Source organism: Electrophorus electricus, chromosome 2 (assembly GCF_013358815.1).
Source record: "Electrophorus electricus isolate fEleEle1 chromosome 2, fEleEle1.pri, whole genome shotgun sequence".
In the NCBI taxonomy this organism is placed as follows: domain Eukaryota; kingdom Metazoa; phylum Chordata; class Actinopteri; order Gymnotiformes; family Gymnotidae; genus Electrophorus; species Electrophorus electricus.
Genome location: NC_049536.1, coordinates 21,015,264 through 21,034,625, shown reverse-complemented (window position 1 = coordinate 21,034,625; position 19,362 = coordinate 21,015,264). Strand labels below are relative to the sequence as shown.

Genomic DNA, 19,362 nt, shown 5'->3' with positions numbered 1-19,362 from the left:
GTGTCCTCCAAAGACTGGATGACCTTTAACCTTTGCTTAAATCTCATCTGCTCAATGACATCAGCACGCAGACTGCCAAACTTCTAAATAAACACATAACAAAAAAAACAAAAAAAGGGGGGGGTGGGTAATGCATCTAAGAGGGAAAGAGTAATTTCACTTATTTGGCAAGAGCAATTCCAGCATCCTGTGCACCACTCACCTCATAGGATGTCTTAATGAGCTCAAAGATGTCAATCTCAGGAGGTGGCTCATCACCACTGGTCAACAGGGCATGCAGGTGTGGGATAGGCGGGGATACAGTCTGCTTGTTCACAACATTATCCAGATATCTGGAAGTGGCAGAATGGAACTGCCATTTCTCTTAGCAAATAAGTTACATAACTGCTTTTAAATCCAGCATGTATACATCACATTTATCAGCAAACTCCACAATTACAGCACCTCCTCAATCCTTAAACTGATCCTTTGTTACATTTCAGTCCAAAGTTCTACTGTGTCAATAAGGAAGAACATCATGTCTGAGGTCCAGCCTAGCCCCCACTGACCTTCCCAGGATGGTCATAGCCTCTCCCTCATCTGTGCATGCTAGCAGCTGCTCCATGTTAGCATGCAGCACAGCCAGAGACACCTGAAGCAGCAGAGAGAGGAGGCACGGTCCATCACCAACACTGACCACCACCTAATTCCTGACTGACTGCTGCCTGTAATCCCTTGAACACGGGTCGATTAATGACCACTACCTGTCAATAATGTCCATCTTGATAGACAATATTACCTGGTGAAATCCACAGAAGAGGTTTTTTTTTTTTTTTTTTTTTTTTTTTATCTGCTATAACAGTTCTGAATGAAACCAGCATTAGGACATAGTGGAAGATAAGCTGTGCCGCTGGACCTGTGGAGTGTAGTTGTTTCGGCTCATCAGTCACTCCAACTTGCCCAGTCAGCAGCAGCAGGACTAGTGTGCTCTCACCTGGAAGATAACCTTGATGCCCTCGTAGAAGAAGCAGTCAACGAGTAGCACAGCACTGTCAAAGGGCATGACTGACAGGAAGAGTGTGAGGAACCACGACAGGGAGATGGTAGAGATCACGCCCAGATCCTGCATGTGCTCATACAGCAGAGGCAAGCACTCGCGTGTCAACTCCTCAAATACGCCCTGATCGACAAGCGCTCCTGATATTCAAACACACACAAACAAAGACATTGTCCAGTCATAAATGCACAACTTATGTCTATTGGAAACGTTGCAGATCTGTGACTCGCAAACACTCAACGTGTGCATTTGTGCGTACGTGTGTGAGACTGGCGATCAGTTTTTTACAGTCAGTATCCTACAATACATACCATTCATTATGCACTAGGTGCATGTGCATGCTGGTGTATGGCCCACTGACCTACAACCACAGTCATGCAGAAAACCTATACACAAGATCAGCTGTTGCTGTGCCGTGAGTATGTACGTGGGCAAATACCGTGACTAACCTACAACTCTAGTGTTGTAGTAGTCGGGCAACATCCGTTCACACAAGGCCACCAGCAGCCAGAACGCCTCCTCTTCAGTACAGTAGAGCAACAGCACAGAGGTTACTATATTCATGGCCTACAGAGATGGACAGACACACACTCACTATCTGAAACCAGATGCTCAGCAAATTAGGGCAATGTACTCCCCACAATCCCATTTATGTTACAATATCTCTCCTTTATTATTCTTAAGTCCCTTTTGTAGACCTTTGAGAACACGGTGTATATTTTTGTGCCAGTATCAGAGATGGGAGGTCCCACTGTCCCATAAAAACCAGGAATCAAATCCTTTGTTCAAGTGTACAACATCTATAATCAATGTTGATTTCAGCAAGACGATAAGCTCAAGTATCACGAATACTCTGAAACCAAAATAACTAAGAGAAGGAAAAAAAACAAAAACTATTTTTAGTGTGATGTTATTTAAGGATAAAAAGATTTCATCATTGGATATTTGTAAACATTATTGTTTTGCCAAGTTACAATAATATTGTTTATTAGTAGCAGGCAGAAGTTAGTCGAGTTTGCGTTGTGGATGCGCATCTTCGTACCTGGCAGTAGCCAATGCCCGGATTGCGGGCGGCATATGCAGTAAGCACCCGTCGAAGAGCAGCGATACCCATCTCGTTCTGGAAGGCATGGTGCTCAGGCATAGAGCGATGTAGGTCTCGTTCAATCTCCTCTGTGGCCAGCGTGCATCGACCCATCGCCTGCTCCACCAGCTCTGCGTAGTAACCCGGGTAAGCCGCCATTTCATTCTGAGCACCTAAAGGGAGGGGAAGATAGATAGGCAAACAGACACACAGAGAGAGAGAGAGAGAGAGAGAGAGAGAGAGAGAGATTTAAACATCTGGCTGCCAGTACAACAACCTTTCACTACACTGCGCACCATGCCATCAGATGTGTGGGTGTGTCAGCAAAAGCTACAGAAGAAATCTTGGGGGGGGGGCAACACTATCAGTGTACCATGTAAGAACAAGAAGCTGTCAATGCAGGCAGTGAGAGCTACAGGGAGAGGGTTACTTCTAAGACATGTCAAATCCAGTCAATATATTTTCTTCCTTCCAGCATTTGAGAGATTTGTTTAAAAACATGGACAGTGAGAAGGAATGCTGCCTCATCATTATACTGAGCTAAGGTAGAGAGCAGGTTCAATGCTTATGTACAAGCCACAAAGACGAGATATACAGTTGTTCAAAAATAATAGCAGTCCATCATGACTAACCAGATCAACCACTGTTTTTGGTGGAAATTATATTACTACATGGCAAAACTTGCCAGTAGGTGTAGTAGAGTCATAGAAAACCATCAGACCCAACATTCATGATATGCATGCGCCTGAGTTTGTGTAATTGAATAATTAATTGAAACGGGCATGTTCAAAATAATAGCAGTGTGGAGTTCAATTAGTGAGGTCATTTATTCTGTGAAAAAACAGGTCAATCAGGTGGCCCTTATTTAAGGATGAGGCCAACACATGTTGTGCATGCATTTCTCTCTGAAAACCTGAGAAAAATGGGTCGTTCCAGACATTGTTCAGAAGAACAGCGTGCTTTGTTTAAAACATTGATTGGAGAGGGGAAAACGTATAAAGAAGTGCAGAAAATGATGGGCAGCTCGACTAAAATGATCTCTAATGCTTTAAAGTGCAAAGCAAAACCAGAGAAATGTGGAAGAAAATGGAAGATTACCATTCGAATGGATCGAAGAATAGCCAGAATGGCAAAGACTCAGCCAATGATCAGCTCCAGGGTGATCAAAGACGGTTTGAAGTTACCTGCGAGTACTGTGACAATTAGAAGACGCCTGTGAAGCTAATGTATCAGCAACAAGCTCCCGCAAAGCCCCATTGTTTTTTTTTTTGTTGTTGTTTTTTAAAAAGACGTGCTGAAGAGGTTATAATTTGCCAAAGAACACATGGACTGGCCTAAAGAGAAATGGAGAAACATTTCTTTTTGGATCCAAAGGCCACAGACAGTTTGTCAGACGACCCCCAAACACTGAATTCAAGCCAGAGTACACTCTGAAGACAGTCAAGCATGGTGGTGCAGGCATATAGGGATGTTTCTCCTACTATGGTGTATGGATCAGTTTGCATATATCAAAATACCTGAAGAGGTCATGTTGCCTCATACCAAAAAGGAAATGCCCTTGAAATGGGTGTTTCAACAAGACAACGACCCCAAACACACCAGTAAGTGAGCAGCATATTGGTTCCAGACCAACAAAATTAAAAGTTATGGAGCGGCCAGCCCAATCCCCGGACCTTAATCCGATAGGAAACTTGTGGGGGGACATCAAAAATGCTGTTTCAGAGGCAAAACCAAGAAATGCAGAGGAATTGTGGAAAGTTGTCAAATTATCCTGGGCTGGAATACCTGTTCACAGGTGCCAGAAGTTGGTCAACTCCACGAAACAGATGTGAAGCAGTTCTCAGAAACAATGGCTATACAACTAAATATTAGTTTAGTGATTCACAGCAATGCTAAATCCTAAAGATTTTTCAGTTTATCCAGTAAATATTTGAGTTTGTGAAGAAAAATGTAGACACTGCTATTTTTTTGAACAGCCCAATATTCATGTTTCTTCATTTTCTGTAAAGTAATTAAAAAACTGATACATTTTTCTTCTTGTTTTGATTTAGAATATAATGTGCAGTGTTCCCAATGCATGGAAATAAAAACTATTTTAAGGATTCTGAGCTTTACTCATGTTTTTAAACACACTGCTATTATTTTGAACACAACCGTACGTGTTTGATTTTACAAGCAAACATTCATCATCTGTGTGTGTCGCAAACGAGGGGCCCTGTTTTTGTTCTTATCAGCGCGTGATCAGGGTGAGTCATAGCTTGAGGGCAGAAGTGAAGATCAATGTAATGGTTGACATGACTGGATGTTATCACCGTGACAACAGCACAAATAAAAGCTGGTGTCACAATGGCTGCATTTATGCAGACCATAAATCTGAGGGGCATTTACTTCCTAAATATCACTAAAATAGTTACTCTTGAATAAAAATGTCTGACCATGGCTCTGTAAACAGCAACTAAAATATTCAACAATTATTCTCCCCAGACTGCTAAGCAGGAAATAAATTGGACCTGATCTTCAATAGGGCTACTCTACACTCAACATTATCCCATCTCTACTATTCAGATCATGACTGTCTCATTTACATGGTTCCTCTTGTCACAACATCCACTTCATGTCTGCCTTCCCAATCCAAAAAAAGCCAACAGCACCCAGTGTCATTTTCTTCTCTAGCAGGTCAAACTGCTACCAATGCATTCCTCTCTTCGTCAACAAACTGACTCTCCTCTAGGCCAGCAAAATTTAACTCAGTGAGAACTATGAAGAGATGAGAGACGGTAGAGAAAATCATGACTATAAAGTAGAATTAGACTAAAAGAAATCTCCATTCGTGCCAGAACATCCTCTCCAACTTCACTCCAAACAGAAGAGCTGTAAAGTCATCCTACAAAGACAACATCTACACCAATCCCTCACAAGTGCCATGCAATTTTCTCTTAACACTCTCCCCCTTATCCCTAAAACAAGATCTTGTAACTTACTTTGAAGAGGAAGCTAACAAGATCTGCCAATCCTTCCCCCATTCCTCCACACCCTGCTAGAGACCTAATCCAAATCCCAATGCCCTGACAACTTTCTCTCCTCTTCCCTTAGAGGACATTCTGCACATACTCCGGTATTGTAGTTCCACCTCTTGTCCACTAGTACCGATCAATTTTCCAACTCCTGACTCCCAGGACCTCCAACACCAATTCACAACCATCCCAAACAGATCCAATACATGTGTTCATGCACCAAGCACCTTCAAGACCAAGGTTAGATCCAGCCGGGGGGAAAACAATTATTGACCACTCCAACATCAGCAGCTGGTATATGTTAGGTCTCCCATCTTTCCTCTCTAAAACTCTAGAACATGTTGCGTATAACCAGTTGTCTCTCTTCAACCAGAATGTAATCAATGTACTGTAAAAATCGTATTACAGCAGCTTCAGAGCTTTTATTTTAGCTCTGCTGTTCAAACTCAGCAACATATGATGACACTGCACATCTGCAGTATAATAGCCTACTTGCATATATGAACAGACTCCAAAGACCGGAATCCAAATCTCCTAGACATTGTTTTACACTGTAAATTGTGCCCATACTCGTTTTCACCCTTATAGCTTTCCTCTACTGTATATTAAAATCAGTTTTACATCACAGGATTTAAATTAATACAAATGTTTAAATACTATGTAAAATACCCATCAGTCGTTAGACAGGATACAATTTCAAGTCATATGATGCAATTTACTCCAAATGCCAAGGGCTCCCTAGTAATAAGTCACAATGAAATTAATGCAAGAAAGACAAATCCCATAGTATACTGCATATTTTTAAAAAGAAAGAAAGTTGTTCAACTGTGGCAGAGGTGATGGTGACTGCACCCCCTGCTAATAGGAAAGTGAAATTACCTGAGAAAAGCAGCCACAGCTCTCCTCTCAGGCTCTCAGGAATACCTTTCAGGACTAGGTCTCTTGTCTTGGATGTGCGGTACATACACACCCCTCGCCCAAACTCAAAGAAATGGATATTCCAGGACTCTTCTTTCATCTTCTCTTTGGTCTGATTGATGAGGAAAGGGGAAGGTGAGTGAACAAAACAACGGGTGGCCGTTCATTTATTTAGTTGAAATGCAGTAAATATATAGTCTAAAAGACATAAGTGATTACATCATGCAGAAAATCCTGTTGTGACTATCTTGGCCAAAGTTTGTGTACCTAACCCTAGCTTCTGAAAGAGTGTCAACACTGTTACGTTTAAGGCAAAGAAGCCCCTAAGGTGGGAAAGGTGCCTGGGAGGATGAGTGGGAATTCATCATGATAAATGCCAGTGTTTTATCACCCTCTAGAATTAACTACAACTGCGTGACTACCGTGCTGCATCACAACTGTGGGCGATATCTGAACAATGGTGTTTTTCATGCAAAGAACATGTTACTTCTAAAACAACATTGTGAGATAAAAAACCAGGCTGGGTAATTATTCAAGTGAAATAGCCCTTCAGTTTGAAATATGACAACTTTCATATTACTGCCAGTACTTAACATCCCAATATTTAATTTTTATATGTTAAAACAGGTGAATGGTGGAGGTTCAAGGGTGCTGGATATGAGGGTACCGCTTTGGGGCCCAGGTCTTCGGGGAGGTCCTTTTGGTAGATGTGGAGCAGGCTGTTTTTGGCAGTAGGGAGGCTAGAGCTGTAGTGTCGGCCCTGAGGGAGCTCTCCCATTCCCAGCACTGGTGGGGTTGGCGGCAAAGCAGGGGGGGTGCTGGGGCTTGGAGTTTCCTGGCAGAGTGATGTCAGAATAAGGATTGTGTCATGCATGAAGACAAAGTTGTTTAGTCATACACAGATTCAAACTAACATTAACCCCAAAAATGCACCGATACAGTGCCAAAACAATTAAATGTCTGAGTGCAGCGATATTCATAAGGGATTCATAAGAGTTTCTTGACTTATGCCTTCCCTTAGTGTTTGAGTGACTCACAGATTGCCCAGTCAGACCACAGAGCCTGTCAGGAGTGCGCTGCAGGAAGTCTGATATTCGCTGAACCAGGAAGTCCCGATCTTTGAGGTTGGCAAACAAGAAAGTCATCTTATTTTTAGTGCTGATGGACAGCGGACTGGGCAAAACACTGCTGCTGTCAGCTTTTTCTACTATTGACACCTAGACAGAGAACAAGTGCAAGAGGGTGAGTACATGAAAGAGACACTTTATGTAATATGAGATAAGTGGCTTTGTGTTTCTGCATTTTCTTGCCCCATATTATATCAGACAGTCCTGCAGAAGTATGTTTAAAAAAGTTCACTCTGGGGTTGGGGGTGGGAATAGTAGTGTGTGAGACTGCATGAAAGAGGGTGTACCTTTTCTAAGCAATATGAATAAAAGACAGTATGTATGCATGTTCTAGCACCTATATATGGGCACAACACTACTTTTCAAGGTTGTGAAAGCTGGCAAGTACTAACTAATTTAAATGAGATCATGTGTGTAGGTGTGTGTGCAAGAACGCTCACCTCTCTGAGTGGTATAATGAGTTGACACAGGTCCTCCTCCCTGCTGGCAAAGCAAATATAATTGTTGGAGACAAACATCTGTCCGACGACATGCATCTTAGCAAAGGGCGTCCACAGAGTGCAGTCCGTGTGACCATCCAGACGCTCGTCTTGCGTCAGGCGAAACAGAGCTCGATAGCGTTCGTTTTTTGCCCGTGCATCCAAGTCCCTGAAAACAAGCAACAAAGTCTTAAGCTTCTCATCCCTATCTTGTGACAGAGCGGACTCTCCACAACAGCCAGATTAATTTCTCCAAACTAACATACAAGAAATTTGCAAAACTCTCCACTGTGCCTTTCAAGAGTTCCTCATGTAGTGGCTAACCTCTTGAGTGCAGAGACGTTCCTGAGGGTCTTGCACGGCTTGGGGAGGGAGTGGTCAGCAGAGAAGCTCTCGTTGTCCAGCAGCTGCCGCATAGCGATATTAGCCAGCTGCTCCATCAGCTTAAAGGTATCATTGATGTTGAGGAACATGGAGAAGTAGTGCTCAGTGTCTCTGGTGTTCACATGTATGCTCTCTGGGAACAGCAGGGTATCATTCTTATCTAGCTGAGTTACATCTGTCCACTGCACCACCAGCGTCACTACAGAAACAGAGGGAGAGAAAAACAGAAGTCTTATCCTGTGCAGGAAACATTTTTCCCCCCTCAGAGTTGTGTTGACAATCATTAACATAAGTGAAAGTAAGATGACATTATCCAAAGAACACTGACATGCAATTAGAGAATTAGCAGAGCCTCTCTCCATTCATTCTATGCTAACTGAATAGGATCCCTTTCTCTCTCGCCATCTTTCCTTCTTCTTCCTCTCCCCCTTCACTTGCTCATTCTCTCACCCTCTTTGCCCAGCAAGAAGGAGTAGAAGCACAGATGATTGACGGAGAGGTACAGCCAGCCCTGCCGCGGCACTCTGCCCTTCCAGTAGCTGCATGAGTAGTAATTCACCAGCTTCTCCTCTTCTGGCATTCCGAACAGCTTCCGCATTTTCAGCTCCGCCTCACGAAACTTTCCACAATCCTCATCTTCCTGTGTCTGGCGGCCCTTGTTCTCCTCGGCAATGATGCCCTGCAGACCAACAGACACACTGGAGGTTGGTCCACTCGTCCTCGTTTCCCCTTCAAAGTGTAAACAGGTAGCTGCTCTTCCAAGTACAATATGAACACTTATCAGACTTTAGGTGAAAGCTCACCTGGATCTTGCCTTTCACAAAAGTGGTGATATCATCATCATTATCAAAAGTAGATAGAGTCTGCAGTAAATTAGCCTCCAGCCACTCCCAGTGCTCTGTAATCTCTTTGCGAGATGAGCCTGAAGACAAGAGAAAGATCACTCAGTTTATGTAGTGTTTTAAGATCAAGCAGAAATTTCCCATGCAAACCTTAAAGCCCTTTATGAAAGTGTTTTGTAGCTTTGGGGAAAGCCTGTTTCTGTCAACGCTGATAATGAGGCAGTGGTAGCCCTTGAGCAAGGCCCTTAACCACCCTCGATTGCTCAAGTTGTACTGAGTCATAATTATAAGTTGCTTTGGATAAAAGCTTCAGCTAAACTCCATAAATGTAAATGATAATGTAAGCACTGTTACTGTCCTGAACCCACGTAGAATCCAGACAACTGCCAGACCTGGGTAAGTCTATCTGCTCAAACTGTTATAAAAAACTGTTTGTAGATAAGAGTTACCACTGACCACAGGCAATACTCCAGAAAAGCTGGGAATCTCCAGTCTGGTGTAGGATTCTATATGGAGCAACACGGGCACTGGAGTCTAACACAACATCCAATGTCCCAACCAAAAGGCCTGGGGGAAGAGAGGGAGGGAGAAAGAAAGAACAGAGAGGGAGAGAAAGAAGACAAAGCAAACGACTGGGTTGTTTCTTCCTTCCTCAAAGTAACACCCATCTGTTAACCCTTATTCAGGTTAGCTAGAAAATGTCATGTGTAGAAAGTTCATTGTGAGAGTCCATAACACTGTACTAACTGAAAAGGTTATAGCTTCATTTTAGTTGATTGACATATTTCAGTTAACTCACTACATACAGACCATCGTTTTCTCCACCAATTTTAGTGTGGTGACTCAGAGGTCTCATTGAATAGGCTATTTTTGTGTAATTCACTCGAACTGAAGACAGAACTGTAACCCTAGCTAAGAATCTTATGCCTTGAATGTCTGTCTGTCCCTCATTTGAGAACGCATATCTACATTCTGATCTCCAGGTTGCGCATAAGTTAATAAACAGCAAGAAATGTGAAGACTGCATACACTGAAGTGTCTGAAAATGTCAGCAATCAAGAGCCTCCATTACTTGAGCTTCATCCAAACGGACCTCGGAATAACATTAACGCTAGTTATGCTAGAGTGCGTAATTTAAATAAAACAAACCCAATCACGAGAAACTAAGATCGATCGGTTATGAATTCAGTTTGATATCGTTCCAGATGTACGCTAGCAAAAAAGCTGCGGGAAAAAAATGCTGCCTTTGTAGTGTTAACCGCTATATGAGTCGCTTTGAGTAGGAAAGTCATGTCCAGAAATATTTCCTGAAGCTAAAAAATAAAGGATGAAAAAACTATTGGATAGCTAGCTATCTTGTGTAGTTTAAATGCCAAGTCAGTGCAACCTGAGTGAATAACCTAACCCTGTGATGGAACAGGACAACTGACTAGCTAAACTAGTTAACAAACCTAGGTTAACTGTATGTTGCTTGCAGAAATATAGAATATTAGATATACTACGAACTAGTTAATTTAATTTACAGTCATCTGGCAAGTTTTTAATCAGCGCTAGCTGGCTACAGCAGAGGAGCCACCTCGGTATATAAGTAGCATGTAGCCAGGATTCATTAACGCTAAATAACTGTGACTGACAATATCTGCAGGTAGAATGGGGCTGATTTAAAAGTGTTATATTGTCATTCGACAAATTTCCATATTGGCCAGCAAGTGGGAAATTAAAGCTAACGTTCCACGTCAACATCTTCCAGAAAATCAAAACCCTTGCTAGCTTGCTAACCCTAGTAAAACCGCAAGTCAGTTATGTTCTCACGATTAGCTAAATACTACGAGAAGACTCACAAATAGCTAGCTAGTGTTAGCTAGGCTTGCCAACATTAACCGCTAGCAGCGAACACAGCTGCTTTTTATAATAACAAGGCAGAGAGAACGAGTAACATGGGCTGCACAAATACATACCAGTGATGCCACCTCCTTTTCCATGTCCCTTTCTACGTTGAAGAATAAAAAAGGGATTTGCCCTTTCGCTAACCCAAAGTGCATTAGCAAGCAACACCTCCTCTGGAGTGATCCACATCGTTGCGGCAAAATTCGTCGTCTCTACCTCTGAATCACTTTCGTACTAAAAATATAAAGTCTAACCATACCAAATTCAACAGACTCCTTGTCTGGCGTTTCTGTTTGTCTACATGGACCAGGACTAGATGAAAGCAGCAGCTACGATGATATGGTCAAAATGGAGGCATACAACAAATTTCAAAATTAAAGCATATTTAACGTTACTCGATGTCTACCGGATCATGGTCTGAACATTTCAGTAAATTTTTAAAAATGCTATTATAGTTATAGTTTCAATCTAGTGTCTCAAACGAAATATTCTAATTTGAAGTAAAATGAGTTTGATGATAATCTATTATTACTTCGCCATAATTTGATGTTTGTTGTTAGTCTTTCCCATTTTACTGCCATGTCAAAAATTATGTTAAATAAAAATCGACTGCATAGCTGCCATTATGTCATATCCCCTCTTTTCTTTTCTCTTGGTCTTTTTTTTGTAAACTGCACAGTATAATATTGTGGTCATAGTTTCAATAAACAATGAAAACGCTCCTCTTAGTGGTGACAAGTGGAAAACAATATTGTTCATGTACAGTGAGTGCAGTTTCTCAAGCCTCAAGATTCATTGCTACACCAAGAGAGCCACAGCATTGTACTTTGGTGTTTTCCATGCTTAACCACAGATAACTGAGCCCACAAAGATCTTAATAATTAGCAAGCTGATGAACTTAATTAGGTATACTAGAGATGAAGACAGTGTAGACCCTTAGAACAGGGTGTAAAAGAACACTGGCTTTTTCTATTCCACTATAATCCGACAACTACAGGTATGACTCAAAAGAGAGAGATGTCAACATGAAAATGTTAAGTTACATTTAAACACATATACTGTAATTCCAGATTTCATTAAACTGCATTAAACACTGATGAATCCCAACCTTCATACTGGCCCTTTTGATTTACTTATGTGAAATGCATATGCATATACTTTACAGTATTCCACAGAGTACTGTGGTTTCTCTATGATTTCACAAAAGATTTCCAATATCCTATTAACTGGTACCAAATTGAGAACAGGTGGTTATATTCATCCCATAATTAAAAATAATTTGATTGTGGAGTAATAACTGAAATAACAACTATATTTTTTCCAACTCGTGTTTTAATTCTGTTGGTCTTTTGTATGTAGGTATTTGTAGTATGGACCTCTTTGTTGTGGCAAACAGAAAATCACTTCAGTGTTACATACTCATAGAACTGCTCGTGCCCAGTGACATGCCCACATACTCAGGCAGTCCTCTTGGTTGACAGAATAATTCACTTACTTGCTGCACCTAGAAAGCCCCACTACTGCATTGAGGAATTTCCATTTAACCCCACAGAGGTTAATTACTAGCTGATGAGATGAATTAGGCATGTTAGAGAAAATGATGGGCAGTATTTCAATTTTAAAAAAGTTATGCCTGAATTTATTAGATTATTTGAAATGTTAAGATACATTTCTACCCTTTGAGTTTAGAAATGAAGACGAATGATATAATTCCCGACTTTATTAGAATACAGGATCTGTTAATAGATAAGTTAGCTAGATGCTGACACTACGATAAAGTCATAAGTCTGCAAAGTCATTTTCTTAACTCAGAAACTTACTTCATGGCATTCAATCTGAATTATATTTCGCAAAAAAAATTAAGAACAAGGATTCTTACGCCTGATGTGACTTAAAATGTTTACTCTGTCCTGATTTTAAATAAGTATAAATACATACAAACCTTTAAATCAGTTACAAAGAAAAAAAATATATAGCAGGACGTTTTTGTACAGAAGCCCTTCATCGGTTGTGCAAAGTGCTTCATATATATTTAATGTGTACTTAGAGGGGACAAAAAGAAAATGGTTGACCTAAACAACTCTTCGCAAAGCATGTCAAAGAAACATGAAGTCTCTGTGCTCGGCATTTTTCTCATTTATTCCTGTAATAATCTCTGTGTCTGTCTGAAGGACCAAAAGCACTAGATCGAGAGCTCTCCTCCAAGTCTCAAACTTTACTGTCATATTATCATACACTCCCACCATTTCACTTTCTCTCTCCAACATCCTCTTCCCTTCAGTCCCTCTGTCTCCCTGTGCCATACCCATGTAGATGTCTTTTTTCAGGGGAGCCCCTGGCAACTCTCTTAGTTGTTGGGCTATGTATGTGCATGCTTGCGCTTTGGTCACAGTCTGACCACAGTTCACCAACAGAGTGGAAATATAGTCCATCCAGCCATCTGCCATCAGCTGCAGAACCACCTGTTCATACGCTGCTGCCAGTCTTGACTCTTCTGTCTGTATGCCTTTTGAAGGCTCGTCTCCTCTTCCCTGCTTCTCAGGCCTGCTTTTGCTCATGTGTTTGTGGAGCTGATGAATGCACAACCGTTCGGTGTCACCTGCACCAGGCAACAGCTTTCCATCTTTGAGAGCATGATGCACCCGATAAGCACAGCCCCAGAACCGATCTTCCAGGCTCTGGAGCTTGGCATGTACTGAACTAGCAAGGACCGCCGTGGCTAGTGTCATACCGCAGGCATCGATGCTCACCACTGCCATCTGGGCCTTCCCTGTCCCGTGATATTCTCTCAGCACATTCACTCGGACTCCAGCACCCACACATCGCTCACTGAGCTGTGTGACATACGAGATGGGAACAGCTCCTGTACTCATGGCAAAGGCTTTCAAAATGGCTGCCCTTGCATGCTCAATAACCAGGATGTTGTGGCTGAGGCAGTGATCTTTTAGCTGCTGGGTGACCACTCCACTCACAAGAAGAATGTTGATACTGAGGTTCAGTACTATTCTCAATGCTTGGTCTTCCCACTTCTTCTCGTGACTGACTCTGGTCAAGTTAGAGTGATCACAAAAGTATGTGACATTTTTAGGCCTGTTAAAACCTACATGAGTGTACTGTTTACTCAGATCACCATTCACAAGGCCAATTGTTAATGCCCGATCTTCAAAATGTTTAGCTACTATTGCCTGCTCAGTGGACAACAATACAACATACCCACTGAAAACACAGGAATTCTCCTCAGACAGTCCGGGCAATGGGCATGTCGCCAACCTATCAACATCCAACACTGTGCAGCTTTGATCTCCAGGCCTGTGTCTGTACTGAATCCTGCTAGCCTCAATCACTAAATTCATGGACATCTCACATCCATGGTTAACAGCGTCAGCCAGCTGAACTAGGTCAAAATCTTTTGAATCTTGCGTGTTAAAGGTTGCCATTGTTTGTGTCTCCTCTGCCTCTCTGCTGTCACTTGACTGAAAATGTCTGCTGTGTTTGAGATTTATTCTGCACTTTGGCCGAAGCTCCTCTTTAATGGAACAAAGTTTAAGTTCTTCATTCAGGGTCTTGACAGTGTCCTGAGTTGTTTCCTTCACACCTGCAGATACGGAAGGTTCTGCAGGTAAGCCAAAAGCAGTAGTCATACAATCACTCTTGCTCAGCTGCCTCTTCCTCAGTCTCTGTAAAGCAGTCATGCAGACCACCTCCACAGTCACTGCACTACACCTACAGGCCTCCATGCACAGTTCCAGGCCTTTGGACATGCCGGCCATTATATGTGGAATGGAAATGCCTTTGTGAAGGCACTCCAGGGCCACCCTGCTCCAGATACCAGTCAGGAAAAGCAGTGAGGCTGTGCCTGAGTGTAGCACCTCCTGCTGGGTCCGAGTGGTCTCGTGTAGCAGTTGCCCCACAGAGTTGGTGAGCTCTAGCTGTTCCAGTAAACGATAACATGAGCAGACCAGTGCTGAGTCCCCACTCGCCTCATCTTGGATTAGTTTGTAGCATTTGTTGGGGCCCAGAAAAGAATGAGTGGAGGCAGACATGACTTCTAGCTGCTGGAGCCCAAGATGGCGACCCTGGTTTATTGCTGCGGATCCCAGTAGTGACATCTGTGAAGCAGAGACACGAAAGGGGAGATTCAGAGTTGTAGTGATGCAGCTGCTTGCATTGACATTGATAGTATCTAAAATACTATAGTTTTTAAATTAAAGAGCTTCTTCATCTTCAAATGTTCCATAAACCCCAATGATTTGAGGACTTGACAGCTACTTAGTACACATTTTAATGCAAACTAGTTATAAACTATGTTTATGAATAGATACAATTCTTGCTGATAAGAGCGTCTTAAAATAAAATTATGTAGCCTAATTGTCTTTGAAACGGAAACCTCGATGACACAGGCAGCAAGCCAATCATGAAAATCAAATCCGAGTACTGAGTAACTGTTATAATAAGAATGGCGACCTGGTCTTAGATAAGCATTTCTTAAAAAACAGTAATAAAAAAAAACTGTTGTCCGTGGATTTCTTAGCTAGTCAGCTAGCTAGCCAGCTAACTAGAAATCTGGCTAACACTTTTTAGCACGTTATCAAACACATTAGCACGTTTGCACGTTCAAAACCGTCAAAACTTACAAAAGACCATGTACAATATCAATTACGTTTTAGACTTCTATAAATGAAGATTGAAATATAGCCACTGTTGAGATACCTTCAACACTGCCTGCAACACAAACCTCCACAATGACGTCCAAAACTTTTGCATCCTTGGAAGCATGCGCATTGCAGAAAGGTACCGAATACTTGTTACTAAGAGACAGAGTCTAAACGAACAACGGCCACTCACGTGATAGCTACATGCACCACCCACATACTTCCTATTGGATTGCTGTTTCGTTTGGACACCTAGACCTGCTTTCTATTTAAGAATTCTGTTGTCAGTCTATGGTTGACCATGCCCTTTAAAAAGATGTCCCACCCCTTCGGGTAACGTTTACTAACATAGTTAACGCTAGCCACCTAAACAACTGTACATTTACCTTTTGTTTATTTAACAAAAATAATTTGGATATTTCAGGTCTATGATGGTAAGAATTACTATACTGTTTACTGAAAAACACAATATAGCTACGTTATGCAACATTTTTTTTCCAATCGAATAACCTGAAACCTGTCAAATGTTAGCTATAAAGTTAGCTAGCTATGAAGCTAACTAAAGACTGTTATGGTAACCAAGTTTTACTACACGCTACCTAGCGTTAGGTAGATCGTTATTTAGCGTTAGCTACCTAGCCAAACATTGAAAGTGACTAAAGTTAAAAAACTACCGTTATTTGTTTGTATAATATAATATTACAAAGACATTCTCTCTGAAAGTATGAAATTATAGCTAATTCGCTTAATTTTATTTCACTAACATGTAAGCTGTTGTAGTGGCTAGTAGTTCACGAGGCAAACATTAACAGAATTTGCTAACCTTTCCTTGGCGAAGATTGAAGAACGAATCTGACCGTAAACTACCTAGTTAACCTATCTTAGCAAATATAACGTCCACAACTAGCCAGCTAATTACTTCACTTAGCTTGTGTTGACCGAGTTATTTTAACATCAACCGCTGAAGCATTCACAAATCTGATAATCCCAACACTTACCGTTAAAATTGTTGGCAATGGAGTCTCTGAGGCTTATTTTCTAAAATACATTGGCTATCTAGGTAATTTATTGGTTTAAATGGACTTTGCTCTTACACTCTGCTATGATTTATTAGGAAACCAGTAGCTATCAATGTAACTAACTTCTGATTGTTGTGGTCTATACTTGTATTCCAACATTCTAGTGATCACAAATTTGTATACACAAGTATTGTAAAACATGAATTCCCTGCCACTTGCAAGAAAACTTAAGACAGCGTACTCATCCCTTTATGTTTTATACAGGCTTCTAGCTTCAGAAAACCCAGTGCAACCTTAAACCAACGGAAAAAAGCGGGTCCCAAACCTGACCTGACAGAGGAACAAAAGCAGGAGATCCGGGAGGCATTTGATCTTTTTGACACTGATGGTTCAGGTACTATAGACGTTAAGGAGCTTAAGGTAAGAGAAACAATTGGAGGTGTGAAATGATTCTTGGAATTGATGCCCCTTTAATTCTAGATTGATATCCAGCCATAACGTTTTCATATGCTCACATTAGAAATGGCTTTGTACCTACATTCATTGGCCACTTTATTTAGTACACCAATCATATAGATAGATTTTTTAAGTGCACAATTGCAGCATTTAGCCTGTTGGCACAAGCAATTTGTAAACCTGTATGTATTGGCACACATTTTGTCAGCCACCCCAATTCAATACTGGTCAATTTCTGACCACAAGACCACTGCTGACTGGATATTGTTTGGGTGGCAGAAGCAAGGGTGTGAGTGATATAAACTATTAAGTTTATTAGGCAGTGACCTTATCTTTTCAGTTTGTACCACATTTATGTATTTACTTTGGCAAAATCATGATGTATAATTTAAACACATGTCTAATCTGGTATAAGAAAAGCTTTGTTTAATTTGAAAATTGCTACTTAATATCTGTAAAAAAAACAAAAGCCTGGGTAGATCAGGACACCATGACTTCTACTTGTCAGTCCTGAACTCCTGAGGTGAACAATTGTGTAAACCCTTGAATTTAGTTCTTGGACTTGCAATCATAAAGCATGAGACCATGGAGAGAGAATATTTCACACAAAAGAACTAGTGGGACAATCCTTGATTGTGCGTTATTTTGTGAAACAGTAAAATCTCTTTATTTTCTACTTCATTGATTATTATTTAGTGTTCAGCAATTGTCTTTTTTCTGTAAGGTTGCTATGCGAGCTCTTGGATTTGAGCCAAAGAAGGAGGAGATAAAGAAGATGATTGCTGACATTGATAAAGAAGGCTCGGGCACAATTGACTTCAATGATTTTCTTTCCATGATGACACAGAAAATGGTGCATTTTCTAAGTAGTCAAAGAATAATATATGAATAACTTCTCTCATATGTAGTATAGGTAACGATATTTAAAACATGACAAAAGATGCATTAAACAATATGAACATGTAATTCTGATATGTATACATATAAGAAAGACCCTGTTTGTTGTGTAGTAGTTACCCTTTGTTTATATTATGTATGTACTAGATAACAGGACAATCTTCTCTGAGAGTCTCCACCATTCTCATTTTCATTAATTTCCAATACAGAGTGAAAAAGACTCAAAAGAAGAAATTCTGAAAGCCTTCAGGTTGTTTGATGACGATGGAACAGGCAAAATTTCATTCAAAAATCTGAAACGAGTTGCAAAAGAGCTTGGGGAGAACCTCACAGATGAGGAATTACAGGTGGGTTTGGTCATATAAAATAACCCTTAAATATTATTGAAGAATAATATGTATATGAAAACGGACAATTTCCTCACTTGAGTGTTCAACTACATGATACTGTTGATGCAAAAAAGCAGACTTTGTCTGTAGTGTACTGATTCAGTACCCTCGGGATTCTGTTTGATTAGCTAATTTTGACTGAAGAACAAGAGCAAACCAAGAGCAAACAGCTGATAGTATCAGGGTAATTTTTTTGTTTGTTTTGTTAAACATCAATTAAATATGCATTTCCTCTTTTGCAGGAAATGATTGATGAGGCAGACAGAGATGGAGATGGAGAAATCAATGAACAGGAATTCTTACGGATAATGAAAAAGACAAACCTGTACTAAACTCTAATTCTGTTCTCGCTTTTCATTTTTGATCTCATTCTTATTTGATATTTCTTATTCAATATGGCAGCAGGCTGAAACATCTTAAATTTTCTCTATTTTGGAGCATTTTTGAAGATATAATTTTATCATAAAATTATTTAATCTATACACATTTTGTACAATATTGACTACAAAAATTAAAAATATCTTTGCCCAAACTACATTTTTGCTTTGCTCAGATGTTTATAGGAATTTAGTTAAATAAAACATTTTTAAAATGAGGGGAGGTAAATTGAACCCTTTACTAATTTTTGTTTGTTTTTTAGTTTTGTTTTGTTTTGTTTTTTTTTCTGTAGGGGGCAACCTAACAACTGATTAGTCTTACCCATGCATGTAAAACTTTTGAGCCATTATCAAACCATCTCCAACTCACTTTTGGAGATGTCAGACATGGCTGGGAACAGGTAAAAATGACTGTGGAGGTGAACTTGTGACTGGATTCTCATTCTAAGTTAAAATACATTCCTGAGGGAGTTAGAATTCAAAATAGAATTCAAACCATAAGGCAAAATCTATACAGTGGGGAAAAAATCAATCCCAAGAGTATACTTACTCTTAATAAACATTAAAAATGGACAGAAGCAAGGAGTCTTCCAACTACATTTTAGATTGAATCTTGTCCTAAGGTAAACAATGTAAGGAATGTTATTGTTTTTTAACAAACAAAACATTGTGGAATGCATGTAGTCTTGCTTTAATACAGACTTTCAGGAACAAAATGTGAGTTTCAAATTGATGGTCCTTCTTTTTAAGTAAAGGTCTGATATGAGTTTCTAGCCTTTTAGACATGACATTAAAGTGCTC

At 40.5% G+C, this 19,362-nt stretch overlaps 3 protein-coding genes across 5 annotated transcripts in view; 1 reads left to right on the top strand and 2 right to left on the bottom strand.

Annotated features, from left to right (window-relative positions):
- LOC113577144 (TBC1 domain family member 9B) overlaps positions 1-11,106 on the bottom strand; it is a 22,511-nt gene extending 11,405 nt beyond the window's left edge. For both annotated transcript variants that reach the window (XM_027009631.2, XM_035536241.1), the window contains exons 1-15: positions 10,843-11,106; positions 9,341-9,451; positions 8,846-8,964; positions 8,493-8,721; positions 7,983-8,241; positions 7,620-7,827; positions 7,090-7,269; positions 6,720-6,887; positions 6,014-6,164; positions 2,079-2,293; positions 1,486-1,603; positions 974-1,176; positions 549-631; positions 203-332; positions 1-83 (exon numbers count right to left, since the gene is read on the bottom strand). The exon at positions 1-83 is cut by the window's left edge and continues 16 nt beyond it. In XM_027009631.2, coding sequence (XP_026865432.2) covers positions 1-83; positions 203-332; positions 549-631; positions 974-1,176; positions 1,486-1,603; positions 2,079-2,293; positions 6,014-6,164; positions 6,720-6,887; positions 7,090-7,269; positions 7,620-7,827; positions 7,983-8,241; positions 8,493-8,721; positions 8,846-8,964; positions 9,341-9,451; positions 10,843-10,960 — 2,375 coding nt within the window. In that variant the 5' untranslated portion in view covers positions 10,961-11,106. The remainder of the gene's footprint in view (positions 84-202; positions 333-548; positions 632-973; positions 1,177-1,485; positions 1,604-2,078; positions 2,294-6,013; positions 6,165-6,719; positions 6,888-7,089; positions 7,270-7,619; positions 7,828-7,982; positions 8,242-8,492; positions 8,722-8,845; positions 8,965-9,340; positions 9,452-10,842) is intronic.
- A 1,372-nt stretch (positions 11,107-12,478) lies between these two features.
- bbs12 (Bardet-Biedl syndrome 12) lies at positions 12,479-15,591 on the bottom strand. Of its 2 annotated transcripts, none has more exons than XM_027009641.2 (2): positions 15,482-15,591; positions 12,479-14,880 (listed from the first exon to the last, which is right to left on the bottom strand). In XM_027009641.2, the coding sequence occupies exons 1-2, from the start codon at positions 15,551-15,553 to the stop codon at positions 12,868-12,870; spliced, it is 2,085 nt and encodes a 694-aa protein (XP_026865442.2). In that variant the 5' UTR covers positions 15,554-15,591; the 3' UTR covers positions 12,479-12,867. The 2 variants fall into 2 exon arrangements, with proteins under 2 accessions (XP_026865442.2, XP_035379414.1); XM_035523521.1 differs by having other exon boundaries at positions 15,507-15,547.
- Positions 15,592-15,736: 145 nt separating this feature from the next.
- cetn4 (centrin 4) lies at positions 15,737-18,721 on the top strand. The gene is made up of 5 exons (XM_027009656.2): positions 15,737-15,857; positions 16,707-16,862; positions 17,623-17,751; positions 18,005-18,142; positions 18,427-18,721. Exons 1-5 carry the CDS (start codon positions 15,852-15,854, stop codon positions 18,514-18,516), a joined length of 519 nt encoding a protein of 172 aa, XP_026865457.1. The 5' UTR covers positions 15,737-15,851; the 3' UTR covers positions 18,517-18,721.
- The last annotated feature ends 641 nt before the right edge of the window (positions 18,722-19,362 follow it).

What these genes read in the sequence shown, in the direction of transcription:
- cetn4 (XM_027009656.2), top strand. An exon ending in TAGACGTTAAGGAGCTTAAG is followed by an intron (nt 16,863 to 17,622) that starts GTAAGAGAAACA and finishes TTTTTCTGTAAG; the next exon opens with GTTGCTATGCGAGCTCTTGG. An exon ending in TCACAGATGAGGAATTACAG is followed by an intron (nt 18,143 to 18,426) that starts GTGGGTTTGGTC and finishes CCTCTTTTGCAG; the next exon opens with GAAATGATTGATGAGGCAGA.
- bbs12 (XM_027009641.2), bottom strand. Translation starts at nt 15,553, where the DNA reads ATGCGCATGCTTCCAAGGATGCAAAAGTTTTGGACGTCATTGTGGAGG. An exon ending in TGTTGCAGGCAGTGTTGAAG is followed by an intron (nt 14,881 to 15,481) that starts GTATCTCAACAG and finishes TCTGCTTCACAG; the next exon opens with ATGTCACTACTGGGATCCGC.